Source organism: Colossoma macropomum, unplaced genomic scaffold, assembly GCF_904425465.1.
Source record: "Colossoma macropomum unplaced genomic scaffold, Colossoma_macropomum, whole genome shotgun sequence".
Taxonomy (NCBI): Eukaryota; Metazoa; Chordata; class Actinopteri; order Characiformes; family Serrasalmidae; genus Colossoma; species Colossoma macropomum.
The window spans coordinates 1,499,317-1,515,157 of NW_023495761.1; the positions used below are offsets into that span (position 1 = coordinate 1,499,317).

Sequence of the window (15,841 nt, forward strand, 5' to 3'; positions counted from 1 at the left end):
GGGAAGCTGAAGTCGAGTAAGTGCTTCCTCCTGGACAGAACTGGATACTGGTATTGGTTTTAGTGATACATTTTTCATATTGGTCAGGCCCTAGTAGATGGCCTAAATTGCTTTTAAGTTGCCTTGCGTGGCACACTTATATGCCATATATACCATAAATTTCAACCGGTTAACATTTAATACATTCTAACACTTCATATCTAGCAGAGAGGTTAAAAGAGCCAGAGTTGTTGAAGACAAGCTCAGTGAACATGGGCTCAGCCAGCCAGTCCCAGCCTGCAGTATCAAGAGCAACCAGCAGGAGGCAGGAGAGGTGTGGCGGCAACATGGGTTGGAAGGAGAGAGGGGGCATCACAGAGAAAGAGAATATCAGAGACAGGTGTGATCAGTGCGTGGAGTGAATAAAACCGGGCAAACGGTGTGCCATGTTTCTGAACTGCATCTGTCAAGTAGCCATTCAGTTGAGGAAACATTTGTGTTGTCTTTAATGTAACTTCTCTGTTTGTGCTGTAATTTTTAGGATCCAGAATGCAGCTTTATCTTTAGAACACAATGCACACAATGATAAAAGCATAAAACAACAGACAACTTAGGTAAAGAAAGCATACTGCAGAAGACAAGCTTAAGCTGCAAGAGAATCACTCTTAGATGCATCCATGCAAGCAGAAGGAACGGACGAGGATTAAACGGCGAAGGACTTGATAAACAACAGTAAAAGATCAAAATGTAGCCTTGAACAACTACGAGAAAGATAATTAAATAATGTTGTAACTAAAACTGCGACTTAAGTCTGGGCTGCCATTTTGAAACCACTTGCACAGTCACTACAAAATCACATGACTTTGTGGAAAGACCAGAACATGTAGAACTCATGAAGAATGCAGTTTAAGAACATGAGACATGCCAAAAAGAGGCCTTCAACCCACATTGCAAGTTCCCAACTGTAAAATGGACAATATCCATATAAATAAAAGTGGACAATATTTAATAGTTGGCTCTTAATGAATGGTCCAACTTGCCAACATAAATGTGGCCTAATCATGTGTTACCAGCACTCTAAAAGGGCTCACACTAAAGACCAGATGTACTAAGCCTTTTTTGCCAGGTTTCAGATGCAATTAGGATGCATTCTGCCTGACAGGTCATGTATGACAACAGTGTACGAGCCTCTTTAATGTGCACAAAAGTAATTAAATTTCTCTTGTGATGTTTTTTTTTAAACAAGTATTCTTTTAATGTGTAATTTTAATCCTGAATCTTGTATGACTTCATATCATTCTGTATCAGTGTTTTTCTCCACACAGTGTCACACTTGTTAAACCAATAAAACATTTTATTGCGCTTTTGTTGATTTAGCCTTACTTCAAGTGTATTAACATTACTACTCATCCTCTGAAAATACTACTTGAGCTATCAAAACCTCCTATCTACACTGATAGCATTTTCTAATAGGGTCATTTAGGCTATGAATTTCCTATAAAGTAGGGATCCACCTATAAATATGCACTATGGTAGGAAATTTCAACAGGGTAGAACAATTTGTAAAAATATCGTGCAGCAACCTTCCATGCACGGAATGGTGTCCCTCACGAAACATGAATGGGGGCTTAAAGATATTTATGTTCTGATTACACCAACACAGAGCTAGAGTAACAGTAGCCCTCAAGCTACTTAACGCTGTAAGTTTTAGTTGTTCTATTATTTTAACAAGAAGCGACTTACAGATACACACAATTAATTAAACCTTTCGCAAAACTACCAAATGATAGCAAGAACAAAGTTAGTTTGTTAGTTTGACTAACAGGTCAGAAACCTAACAAAACTAATCAAGGTTAAGACCTGACCTGAAAACATATTTATTTTCTGATTTAAGCAGGCATGGCAAGTAAGAAGCAGCCTGCAGTCAGTATTTATGGCTCCTTTTTTCTTTGCACACTGAAAACGTGCTCAGAAGGTGTGCTTTTTTGTGTGTTTTAAAGCATCTTTCGACCTACCTTTCTTTAATCTCTGTGCCTCACAAGCAGAGCAACTGACTGTTTGCCAAATAACGATTGACATCCCTTCTGGACGACTGTTTCTAATCACTACTTGCTCCAAAAAGTGAAAAGAAAAAAAAAAACTAAAAAAAACAAAATTCCTCAGAACAAACCTACATAAGAACACTGGAGGTAACAGTGAGAATTATGGATCTAAACCCTTTTGGAGCTGGATTAGGTTTACCCAGGGAGGTGCTGTAAACTCTTAGTTCTAACCAAATCTAATCTAAAACATTTTTGGCGATGGTCTAATCAGAAGGAGAATGAGATTAAATACCTGAAGGTGCCTTTCACCGGACAGATTGATTTCTGTCCTCTTAGGCAGTTGAATGAGCCCCCATTACTAGCCTAATACTCATCTACTTGGCACGAACTTAATTTTTGTTGTTTGTTTGTTTGGATTTGTTTCATTCTAATCTCAACTCTGAAGTGAACATCTGGGCTATGACAGTTTGCTCCAGGCTATCTGAGGTAATCTGGGGAAATAACATAGACAATTTATTCTGTATGAATCGGCCAGTAGAATCCCTAACAAATGACATTACTAGGGTTTAAGAGATATGAAAAGGTGCTCTTCTCAACTACAGGCAAAAGCGTAAAGCTTGCAGGTTAGGGTTAAAACGCAAAAACACATGCAGACATAGCATTTAGTAGAATCAGATAACCAGCTGCATCATTCTTTCATTATCTTGCAAAGCAACTGAAATGAGGCTGGGCCATGCAGTTCTGACTTACATATAAATATGAATTTATAAGAGGAATCTATGGAGATAATGGATAGGGACAAAACCAAATATACATTTGGTGCTAGAAGTATACCTTGACCAAAAATGCCAAATGTGCACATAATGAATAAAACCAAACAGCCATGAAGTAAATGCAGGAATGCTAAGCTAAGTGATGGCAGTTGGCTTTCATTCATTGGTAGCCATTAACATTTTTGGTCGAAACATAATATAAAATTATCCAAACACTAAGAATAGCACTGTGTCACTCCCTTCCACTCCACCTCCTGTTGGACACTTTAATCTTTCCTTCCAAGCCATGGATTCCCAATGTCCGACTGGTCAGTAATGGGTTAATACAAAAAAAGGGATCTGAAAGAATGGGGAGGTTGTGGGTTGTTTTTTCCATGGGGTTCTCACTTTGAAGAAGTTGGTCACAGGGTGGGTGGGGTTGGGGGGGAATTTCTGACCTGGGACATTGTTTACATAGCAACCATCCACGAGGAGGTGGCCATCCTTGGGGTCGCAGAGAGGAGGTAAATAAGGGGTGTAGGAGGCACTGGCTCTAACATAACGCCACACACAGCCTGGCAAAAATGAAGATGAAGAGGAAATCAAAAACGAACAGGATACAGGAGACAGAGAGAGAGAAAGAGAGAGAAAGAGAGAGAGAGAGAGAGAGAGAGAGAGAGAGAGAGAGAGAGAGAGAGAGAGAAGAGAGAGAGAGAGAGAGAGAGATGCATAGTTGTACAGAAGTAAGCAAACAAATGTAGGAGAAACACAGATTGTAGGGGAGATAAAAAGGATAAAAGAGGCAAATGAGTGAGAATGAAAGGGAAAATAAGAAAAGAATATCTCCAAAACCCCAAAAGGGGATCATTTCTACATGACATTTACAGTATAAAGCTCTGCAACATTCTTAAATCTGGCTGCAGCACAAATTTACTGCTGATTAGGAGTCAAGCTAGGCTACAAATTAAATGTGTGGGACTGGATTGTCCATTAAAAATTCTAAACAGTCTTACTTTCATATCGTATCTGAGGTGTGTGTTGCAAATATGGAGAGATAAGCGTTAGGACACAGCAATGATTAGAGATGACAATGCCAAGCTCAAGAAAAAAAATGAGGAATAGGAAAAAAAAGATAGAACAAGAATGAGAGTGAGAGTGTGTGAGAGAGAGAGAGAGAAAGAGAGAGATAGAGAGAGAGAGAGAGAGAGAGCAAGTCGGTAGGCTTTAGTTTCACAAATTGAGCAAAATATAAAACAGAAATATGCAGAATCTAGACAGATGTTGCCAAGTAAAAATGCATTTCAGAAAACTTCTACTTTTAAAAACTAATACTTTCTTAAATACTGAACATCTCTTAAAGTGCTTTTGATTAACTTGATTAAATACATACTTTGATGTAAAACTACCAGGTTTCTTCAACACATACAGATACCGAGCAAAATTTAGACTAAATTTAACTGTCAGGTTGTTCATTAAAGGGGAATTCCACTAATTTTTCACAGTGGTGGTGACAGCAACCTGGGGTTGTGATGTCTATGAATACAGCTTTTAATTTACTACACACAATGACCAGTGTCTTCTGAGTTTGTATGTGTCATGCAGATAACAGTAAACTAGTGGTAAAAACTATGTCATTTAAATATATATATCATGAAATAGCAGTATATCATATACAAATCATATATGCTATTTTGCCTTACAATGCCCTGTATAAACAAGATTAGGTTGTAACCTTTTCTCAAAACTATTGTAAAAAACATCTCAGGTTTTAGGCAGCCATTTTCTATAATAGCTTTCTGTTAGCTTTTTGTGGCATTAAATGCTTCTGGTTTCTATCACAACGGCTGTGAACAAATCTGTAGAATGCCACAATTCAAATCAAACCACTCTGAATAACTGTACACTTCTTAACCACTGAATTATGTGGAAATGTGGCTTCCACATGTGGCGTAAATTAAGTTTGTAAACTCAACTGATAACTTCTGACGTGTCATCTACAATCTTACTCATAGTCTAACACATCTGATGAAAAGTGTAGCAACGAGTACAGCACCTGTACTATGACCATTCTCTGATAACAGATGAGCTCAATTTGACCCACATTGCAGGGTGATGAAATCTTGCTGCAGAGACTCAATATCTGACCTTTGAAAATCAACCTGTGATTTCATCTCCTTGGTCACATGTTGGAAGCAGTGTGAGCAAAGCTACAGCAGTGGAGAGTGGAGACTATAAGAACAGGGGCAAGAAGTGATGTTAAGTGGGATCAAGGAAAGCACAGGGTAATGTTCAGGATCCTACTACGGGGGACAGTTTTCTCTACACCTCTCTAATGAAACTCTAATGTCACCTCTAAGAATACTGATGGCTAATTAACAGATGTTATAGTTCTAGGTGTTTTGACATTTATTGGGAATTTGGTTTTAAACATATGGCTCATAATGCATAGAGATGAGTAAGAAAAGAAAAGATGGGTCAAATGGATGACACTGGGTGAAAAATGAATAACTACCACATGGACACACATTTAAACAGAATGAAATTAAATTAGGTGACAGCTGAGAAAAACAAGAATGAGAGAGGGAGGGAGGGGGAAGAAGAGATGAAACTGAAGGACAAACTGCGGACCTGCTGTTAGTTAGTCATGCTAAGGGCAATCCTACAAGCCAAACGGGTGAACGGGGATGAATGAATGACCATGTGCAATCCCCAAATCCAGTGTGTCACTGAGCAAAACAGCAAACTGCATAGCGACATTAACACAGTTTAAAAGTAATCAGAATCAGTGGATGTTGATTGGGGACGTAGCAGTGGTCAATCATCCATATAACTGTACAGCAGTTAGTGGCTACAGTCAAGACAGTCAATCAATGCACTAACATTTCAGCAAGATGGACGGTTAGAAAAGCAAGATGGAATGACCATTCTTCAGATTTCACAGTGTAATAATGTAGCCCATTCAATATCCTTATTCAAACCCCAAAAGGGTAAATAACACAATCACAGAACATGCAGCATCAAGCCTTCCCTCATTAAATGTTTACTACAACAAGCAATCACAACCAATAGCTAAAGTCATTAATAAAAACGTCACATCATAATTTAATGTCATTACATTGATAAATGTCTAGTCTACCTATGATATTATATTTAAATGTAATATCGACTAGACAGTACTATAGTACATTCAATCAGTTATTAGAATAAACAAACCACTGCACTTTTTAACATTAGTTCTGAGTCATCATAAATGCAGTTAAAGAAGCTGTGTGTGTAGTTAAATGAGTTTCAACTGTCTAAATGTATTATTATAGTTGATCTCTTTATAAAATGCATAATGCCCTAATACAGAACCCTTTGGAACCCCTCCATTTATAATCAGTGGGGGGAATAATTTTCAAGTTCATGATACATACTGAATTACTGCTAGTATTAAGCTAATCCACGATTGACAGATAAAACACAGGGGCCTATGTTCAGCTCTAACTCACCGTCTTTGTGTACCCGCATTGCAGATGCTGTGATGTCAGTGGTCACATTGAAATAAGGCAGCCACAGGTCCTACAAATTCAAAAAGAGGATAAAATGAGATGCTCATGATAAAATTTGTTATTTTATTCAAGACAACTTCTTACAACTTCAAAACATCAGGCAGGCCACAAAAAAAACAATAGAAAGAGAGGAAAGAATTCAGTAAGAATCATTTCTCTTTCAGCATGAGAGTTCAAGTACTCCATTTCTCTCATTTACATCTGTGACATCTCACCTCTATTTGCTTATCCTCAAATACGTTGGAAATGCTGGTGTTGAATGCGGAGCCAGAGAACATGGACGTAATGGGATAAGTCAGATCCAGGACTGTTTTGAACACTGAATTCATTGCCTAAGGGTACAGGAAGACAAGCACTGATGCTGAAGTACAGCCTTGTACAGGTGGTTGACCTTCTCGTTGACCACAGACTACTTCACAGGCTCTGAAAACTGAGGTGGAAACTGACTCTACCTTCGACCACTCTCTTGCTCGCTGCTTCACCCGAACAGCACTTCTTTCCTCTGCATAGAGCGCACCAATAAAAGAGCCGATAGACGTTCCACCCACTAAGTCGATGGGAATCCCTGCCTCCTCCATGGCTTTGATCACACCGACATGCGAGCAGCCCCTACATTAACAAAAATGGTGCCCAAAGGTAATAAGGTCTTAATTAGAAACATTTCTTAGTGAATTTTAATGGCTAAAATAATGATAAAAAAAACAATGTGTGTTTCTTTGCTAAGATAACAGGAAATTCAAGAACGTGAAGCTGATTGATTCATATAGAATTCTGGGAAAGACAGATATGTGATTCTAAAATTCTGTTAAATATCCCTCACCTCGCTCCTCCTCCTCCTAGTACAAGAGCAATGCTGTTTCCGGTGAGGACTCGGGCCAGACGGGAGAAATCACTATGTCTGTCTGCAGTCTTTTCAAAGACTTTCTCATACACCTCCCTCTGTAATGCAAACAAAAATAACCGACTTTAAGCTTTAAAAATCTGTAAATTCCATATAAATTTGTTTGATTTCAATCTCAATTTGATAGCAGTTTGGGACCTAATTTGGTGGATATTTAAAACAGAATTAGACATAAATCCTATGGTTTTACACACTCATACATTAACAAACCATCATAACAACAACAAAATCCGCAGTATGTTTCTCATGTTCTGAAAACACATTAGAAATCTAGTCCTTCTGCTGGAACACTCATCCTTATCAGTTCCTAGTGGGCAATTCCTTAATTTATTTACACATATTTAAAGTTTGGAAAAGGTCATTACCAGTCTAGTGGGGCTGCGGCGGGAGAAGACTCTGCGGGGGCATTTGAGGTGGAGGTGACCGGAGCACCAGCTACGCATGTTCAACCACTCCACAGTTCTGGAAGGGCCTGGCCCATCTTCACGGTGCAGCAGAACCAGCTGCTTCAGTGCCCGCACTGCTGTGTTCTCCAACATCTGCTCCAACTGTGGGAATCAACATTAAGACCAGTCTAAAACCAATCTAGTGTTTTCATTCATACTAGACCATGTGTACTAGGGCTGTATGAACAAATTAAAGTACTGTGAATATATAGGTGAATATTTTATTTGTAATGCACCTTTCAATACACATAATGCACACCTTACACAAAATCAGTAAGATCGAAACCACGATAGTGATTAACAAACAATATGTTGCGCAGCCCTAACATGTACCGACAGAACACATACAAACCTGGCCAAGAGTGGGCTCCTGGTCTCCCAGGCCAACGATGAGAATGCAGTCTGCTTGCCTGATGCAGCGCTGTGTCCAGGGAGTCATACTGCTGTCTGTCTGATACAGAACTATCCGGTTGATGTCCTCCTGCTGTGCCAACCAGCCGGATAACCTGTACTCATGAATGCTGAGAGAGAGAAACAGAGGGAGACACATGAATGCAGCAAAAAAGACTTTGCATGATTCAGGTCTGACATCTAAAAACATCTTTAACTGTCTCTTGATCATATCCCATATTGGCCATTTTTACCTGTCTAAGGCAGAAGCTCCAAGTCTCTCTCTGATGATGTCACTCGTTAACAGCAGAGTAGGACCTAAAATCAGACAGAGCCATCACAAGTTTCAGTCCATGTCATGAAACATAACTTTTTATAAAATCTAACTCTGGTTTTACTAGTGGCTTTTAATGTGATTTTACATAATGTGCATAAAGACCAGCAGCTGCCTAGAGTTCACTTTGATTAGGTCATTATTCTGTTATATCCCTAAACCTTCCATTCTTTTTTGCTCCTCATTTGTTTTAAGTAGTAAAGCCTAAAGTCACAATGTAAAAAACTCTACACAAGATTTAAAGCAACTTGAAGCACCCAAGTATTATAATATCAACACATATAATATAATATAATATAATATAATATAAATGTGGCTGACTTAAAACAAGCTTCTAAATTCATAGAGCACCAATATTCACCACAGACAGGATTTGAAATGCACAGTGGCACCGTTTCAGTCACGAGATGTTAAACTTGAGCCCGGGTCCTGGACTTCAGCACAACAATACTACCATGAAGCAGCATTACAGTAATATATTATGCTAACTACCACTTAACAACTAAAAGCAGGCCGTACCTATGGCGCTGAGGGCGTGGCTAAGCTCCAGGTTAAAGGCATTGATTGGCACTTCATCACAGACAGGCAGTACAGCTACAGTGGAGAGGTTGCTGGCTGGGTTGGTGACATCAGGACTGGATGCCACAGTAGGCAAACCCAGAGCTGAACCTGGAGAAATAGCATTCACTTGTTTGTGAAGGCAGAGATTTCTTAACCATTAATCATTTGAACTTGAGTTTTGAAAAAAATAAGTGGAATTTTCCTGTAATATTTGTAAATTCCTTTCTTCTTCTTCAAACTTCCTGATTTTAACCAAGATCAGTTCTGACTTATAATAATAACAGAACAATGCAACCTTTCTGTGGGTAAGGCTAAAACCTCTTGTTTCATATTTACTCATTTTATTACACTGTTACCATGATGACTGTCTTCATGTTTTTTTACTCACTTGAGAAATGTCCACGGGTCTGCTGAAGGTTTCCTAGAATCTTCTGGCCCAACAAATGGATCAGCCGAGTAACAACCTACATGCGCCCGCACACACACACACACACACACACAATAGTCGGTCCACATCATATTAGTTAATATCTTTAAGTCTGAATTATATGTAATGTGTATAGGTCTGCTCCCGATACCTGAGGATAGCGTCTCTTAATGTTGTTTAGTGTTCCCTCTGGGAGCTTGACCAGTTCCGTGTCTCGGACCGCATGCACTGTAGTTGCCCGGGGCTGCCTAGTCAACGCCTCTACCTGAAAAATAGGTATATAGTTCCTCATATAATAAACAACAACAATAAACAAAGTGAAATATGACCCACAACATAACAGAAACTTCCTTCTGGCAAAATCTGGTCATGCAAACCGTTTAAATCAGCATTGTAGGCTATAGCAAGCATAGCTTAGTGTTTTCATGCTCCAGAACAACTCAATCCATTGATGAACGGCTTGATAATAAGCTGATGAGTTTTCTGCATTAAACTAACTGCATTAAACAGGTTTTATCGGGAGAGCTCACCACCCCAATTAGATCTCCTCGTCCATACTCCCCAACTAGCTCCTTCTTTCCATTGGCCTTACGGATGACAGAACGCAGACGGCCATTCAGCACAATGTAGGTGCAATCAGACTGATCATCCTGCCTAAAAAAGAAGCGGATTAATCAGGTTTCATTTTGAAGTATTCAAAACCAAAATAAGACAATGTATCCAGGCACTTAATGAATTCAGCTAGTTTTAGGAGATTGCTGACAGACATTCAACTCCGCACACAGAGCTTGTATAATCTCTATATTAAAGTATTACCAACAGAATGGGACGTTCTGAAGAATATAAGCCTAAGGTTACCATGCCCCGTGCCAAACACTGGCTAAAGGGGTTATAAAGCCCCCATAGCACTGGGCTGTGTAGCAGAGAAACTGCAATCTCTGGAGTGATGGAGCACCACTGAATATCTTTGAGATAAGCTGGAGTGGTGTTTGTGACCCAGAAATAATCACCCAGCATCATTACCTGACCTCACTAATGCTCTTATATCTGAATGCAATCAAATCCTCACAGCAGTGTTCCAACATCTAGCATAAAGCTTTTCCAGAACAGTAGAGGCTGTTACTGGAGGAAAGGGGGACAAACCCCCTCTAAATGGCCTTGGTTTCAGAAGAAACTCTGAATGTCTAAACTTTTGGGTGTCTACAAACTTTTAGACATATAGTGTCTCAAGAGCTGTTTATGTATTATGTTTTAGAAAAAAAACAGTATAGAATTGAAAGAACAGTCTGTGAAAATACCATCAAAAAACCTTACAGGCTGTCTTTTTAGCATTAGTAACGTTACTGTTTCATTAATGGTAGTGTTAACAGTAGTACTACTAGTGACTGTTGTTCTGAAGTACCTATAGAGAGCGCGCCCAGCTTCCACAGCCATCCAATCTATAGCAAAGTCCATCTGCCTCACGAAAGCAGACATGCGGATGGCCACAGTGTGAGCTGCACTTAGCACCACGCTGGGCTGCTCCCGCATTATCCTACAGAAAAGAGCATACAAATCCATTAGCAAGACTGAGCAAGAAACAGTAATAATAATAATAATAATAATAATAATTCTGCATCATAGTCATAAACCAGCTGTGTTTTAGCTTGGAGATCAAGCCTGAATTAAATCCTGGTTTCTTCACTGAGTTCTCCAGAAACCAAACCAGTGACCAGGTAAGTAAGGCACCAAGAGTCACACAGCATCTCAAAACAAACATCTTACTTCTAGGTCATCATTAAAGATCTGTACCATCTGGTCTTAGACCAAAACCTCTGCTTGAAGATGCCATATCAGGACCTAACACCTAGAGATTCAACACTACATTTCTCTGTTCTTGAGTTTCTTGAAGCCACTTTCCATGACATGCATATTTGTTCTGTTACTTTTGGAAAGTTATATGATGAACTTTTAGCGGATTAATTTTTGTGGAAGTAGACAGCACCATGTACTGTAATGTAATTTGTAAAAGTCAAATTTTAGCATACACTTCATAGAACAGAGTGGAGAGACTCACTCATAGAAGTCAGATTTGGAGATTTTGAGGAAAGTGCAGTCTCTGACGGCCCGGATGGTGAAGATTAGGGGCTCACCGGTCAGCACTGCCAGCTGACCTACCATCTCACCGGGCTGCGTCACAAACAGACACACATCCTCCTGCTTGTCGATCATGCGCTGATACACGTGCAGGCAGCCTGACAGCACAAAATGCAGACTCACGTCCTGATAGTGGAGAGAAAGACAGGAAGAGGGAGACCAGACAGAGGAAGAGGAACAAAAGAGTGTGGATCGAGTGAAAAGAGCAAAGAAAGGAGAAGTAATTTAATTAATTTGACAGGAAACAAAAAAATTAGATAAAGAGATAGAAAAAAGATTTCAAACGTACATTATATACATTTTGCCTGACCAACACATTGTGACTCATTTATTCCTTGATTTACCAATAGAACTACAACATATTCAGCGAAAAAAGAACAGATCATTGAGCTAAGGCCTAACGGTGCAGGCCTAACGGTGCAGGCCTAGAAGTATTACAACTCCAATCAATAATGTACTAATACAATGTAAATACATGTGCCTTTTAGTGCAAATAGCACTGCATGGCTTCTGATGCCGCATTATCCAAAACTGCAAAGTCAGTTGCACAGTTCTCACACTAGGAGTGCTGATCTGGGATCAGATTCCTCTTTTATTCACCATGACTTTACTGACAGGAACATTTCCTAAATTAGCACTCTTACTTCGAGAAACATCATAAATATAAGCCCAGGTTTTGAAACGAATTTGTTTTTTGTCTCAACTGATATTTTAACAGTGGCTTAAAAGCAGGAAATGTGCATTGCATCTTGGTAAGCAGTTTAAACCACTCTTTTACCCACAAATCAAAGATGATAAAGAAATTATAAAATAAATTGTGGGTGATGATTCATCTTTCATGCCGATTTGACCAGCTGAAATTCAGAGATCATGGCCCTTGATTTGCCTTGTGTTTCAATGTGAATGAATCCAAGACACCAAATAAACAAATAAAATAGTCTAATACTGTCCCAGTGTCGAATTCAAACCAGATCATCATTAGATTTTATCTAAAGCTCCTTATAGAACTTAAGTAAAGGATGTTGGAAGTACATCCCCGTTTCCAAAAAACTTGGGCGCTGTGCAAAATGTCAATAAAAACAGAATGCAATGATGTGAAAATCATTTAAACCTTAAAATATATCAAATGTTGAAATTTTAAATTTCAACAATTTTATTTACTTTGTCATTGTTTAATATATGCCCATTTTGAATTTGATGCCAGCAAAACGTTTCAAAAAACTTGAGAGAGGGGCAACAAAACACTAAAATATTAAAGTTGTGTAACGCTAAAAAAAAAAAACCTGGCAGAACATCTCACAACTAATTGGCTACTGGCAACAGGTCAGTAACATGAGTGGATACTAAAAGAAGATCCCAGAGAGGCTGAGTCTTTCAGAAGCAAAGATGGGGAGGGATTCACCACTCTGTGAAACATTGCGTAGGCAAATAGCACAACAATTCAAGAATAACGTTTCTCAACAGAAAATTTGTTACACCTTGACAATTTCATAATCTACGGTAGATAATATTACAAAATTCGGAGAATCCACAGAAATCTCTATATGTAAGGGACAAGGCCGAAAACCAATATTAGATGGTACAGACACCATTCTGTAGTGGAAATCACTGCATGGGCTCAGGAACACTTACAAAAACATTGTCTGTGAACACATTTGATCACTGCAACCACAAATGCAAGTCAAAACTCTACCATGCATAGCCAACCATAGAACCATCATGCCCCTGTCTCAACTTTGATATGTGTTGCTGGTATGAAATTCAAAATGGGCATATATTTCTCTAAAAACAATAAAATTTCTACATCAGTTTCAACATCTGATATATTGGCTTTGTACTATTTTCATTTAAATATATGGTTTAATGATTTGCACATCATTGCGTTCTCCTTTTAGTTGTATTTTGCACATTGTCCCAGCTTTTTTGGAAACAGGGTTGTATTAAAGATGCAGGAGGGATGGACAAAAACAGAGGGATGTGAAACCTGGTCTCCTTGTCTGGCCAGGACAGCTCCAGCTTTGGCATGGTGCAATGTCACTCGTCCGTTCAGCAGAGCAGGGTCCTGACAAACAACAAGAATAAATGAAGATTAAAGAAAAAATTACAAATTTGAGATTTGAGACAAATCTGAGACATGTCTGGTTTGCTTGTTCTGCGCTGGAGCTAGGAAGCTAATGTAGCTAACAAGTAATGGGACCTTATAACCTTCAATTAGCATCATGCAAACTGCATCACACACTCGTCTCAAACCGCATGGGGCTATTTAGTAAACTGAATTAGATAACTATATGTGAGTTGTGAGACTGTGTTACATATTGTATGACAATCTGACCAAAGAATGTTGCACTGAAGTCTAACATCTGTTCATACTTTTATCCACAATGCTAATTTCTGTGGTTTAAGCTTTCACTCTTCGTTAGCTACATTAACCTCATAGTGCAAAACTAAAAAACTTCTAACTCCAAACATGTCTTATCAGTGATAGCTGAGCTAAGAGAAACATTCAAATTTTCACTGAACTATTCTTTTAAGCTCCTTAAGAACTATTTCTTGAGGGCATGCACAAAACCGTAAACACACACAAGCTGTACCTCAATTCTCATCAGTTTAAGGATCTCTTTCTGAGCTTCTTCGAACAGGGATGCATTGGGTCGCCCTGGTAACGGCCCATAAACGTTCTCGTGGCCTGACTCTTCCTCTGGGTACAGATACACACCTGATGGCACATCATCTACTGTAACTTTCCTCTCTCGCTGGTCCTGAGACTGAGAGAAACACATATTTCTGAACAGTCAAACAAGCTGCATTCTCTTTATAATTCTTCAGTCCCAAGCAGTGCGATCTCTACTTTACGTGATATCGAAGAAACTGTAAAGTTTAAAGAATATAATTGCATGTGTGTGTGAAGGCATGCATGTGTGTGTCTAACCCGTGTAAACGTGGGTGGTGTTGGTGTTCCATCCTCAGCAGACACAGATATCCGACCCCTCTCATATGCCATGTCAAAATCTGAACGCAGGCTCTTTTGCATGCCTACAAAACACACACACATCAGATTTGCAAACCAAAGTGTGTTCAGGAAAGTCTTACTTCAGGTCAGCAGTTTGAGATAAGAGACACCACACATCTTACATCATACAGCAATTTACCATTTATATACTTACAATCAGTGATGAATAATAGTTAAGTTAGTCATAAATGGTTACAATTTGACAGGAAGTGCTTGATTTCTCCTGCAAATTGTTTGAAAAATGAATGTAATTATTTTTTTCACAACACTTGTAGTAGTAGTGCACTGGTTATGGAATGTAACAAATTCATGCAATGACTCAGGACATATCTGATATCTGAAACTATATTTTTATAACTAGCTCACAAGATATCAACTACGTTTTGGAAAATTTTTACTTTTTACTGTGCCTTTTTTATTTTTTTTATTTATTAAGTATTTTTGCATCTATTCTAACAGATTAATTGCTTAATGTGTTTCAATGCACATTTAGACAGAGAAAGAGAGATGGAAAGGAGGAAAAGAGTGAGAGAGGTACAAAATATAGAAGAGTGAGGTTAGCCCAAACAACCAACATTAGATAGCACATGAAAAGATAAAGCATGCTTTTCGCACAGGAAGCATGTCATCATTCAGCCTCTTATCTGTTTGCTGTTTTGCTTCATATTCTCAGATGAAACTCTGCAGCAGGCACAAACACTGCTATTTGTGTTTACAAACTGACACAGTTGCATACTGTTGCTGTCAGAACAAAACCTATTTCCATTTTTTGTCATTTGCCTTTTAAATTGTGTGAAAGCTTCTTGACAAATAGGCCAATATAAAGGTAAAGATATAAGATATAAAGATAAATGAAATTGGATCAATATACATTATCTTACGTTACACAGTAACAACTGACACACACAAACACCCACCGGCGATGTCCACAGGCATGGAGATAGCCCTGCTGAGGGTTGGAATGGTGCTGCTGCCTTCCTTCCCATGATCCCCTACAACAAACCCATAGTACAGAAATACACTTTAAATTACCTTTTACTAAACCATGAAGAAGAACATGAAATACGTTTTTCATTGCCATCAGTTGACACACCCTGAACACACACTACAAACAACTTACAATATCACCATTTATGTTAAAATACATTATTCAGTGCCCTTAATGGACACCTAAAAGTAATCAGAACAGACTGGAGTACTGAAACACCACTCTGGGCTGAACTGTACGTTAACAGAAGTTCTTAAGTGAAAATGATCTAATTATACACATGAGTAATGCTTTCAGCATGAATGCAGATGTTCTGAGTTCACT

General features: G+C 38.8%; 1 protein-coding gene across 3 annotated transcripts in view; it reads right to left on the reverse strand.

Annotated features, from left to right (window-relative positions):
• Nucleotides 1–15,841, reverse strand: part of pnpla6 (patatin-like phospholipase domain containing 6) — a 44,973-nt gene that overhangs the window by 11,144 nt on the left and 17,988 nt on the right. For 2 of the 3 annotated variants that reach the window (XM_036563391.1, XM_036563389.1), the window contains exons 12-28: nt 15,447–15,521; nt 14,449–14,552; nt 14,111–14,284; nt 13,504–13,581; nt 11,440–11,645; nt 10,786–10,917; nt 9,914–10,037; nt 9,535–9,648; nt 9,345–9,420; nt 8,915–9,064; nt 8,316–8,379; nt 8,024–8,192; nt 7,591–7,773; nt 7,145–7,263; nt 6,777–6,933; nt 6,540–6,656; nt 6,265–6,334 (exon numbers count right to left, since the gene is read on the reverse strand). In XM_036563391.1, the coding sequence (XP_036419284.1) occupies nt 6,265–6,334; nt 6,540–6,656; nt 6,777–6,933; nt 7,145–7,263; nt 7,591–7,773; nt 8,024–8,192; nt 8,316–8,379; nt 8,915–9,064; nt 9,345–9,420; nt 9,535–9,648; nt 9,914–10,037; nt 10,786–10,917; nt 11,440–11,645; nt 13,504–13,581; nt 14,111–14,284; nt 14,449–14,552; nt 15,447–15,521 (2,112 nt within the window). Of the gene's footprint in view, nt 1–3,231; nt 3,349–6,264; nt 6,335–6,539; nt 6,657–6,776; nt 6,934–7,144; nt 7,264–7,590; nt 7,774–8,023; nt 8,193–8,315; nt 8,380–8,914; nt 9,065–9,344; nt 9,421–9,534; nt 9,649–9,913; nt 10,038–10,785; nt 10,918–11,439; nt 11,646–13,503; nt 13,582–14,110; nt 14,285–14,448; nt 14,553–15,446; nt 15,522–15,841 lie in introns of all 3 variants that reach the window. The other variant, XM_036563390.1, reaches the window with a different exon arrangement.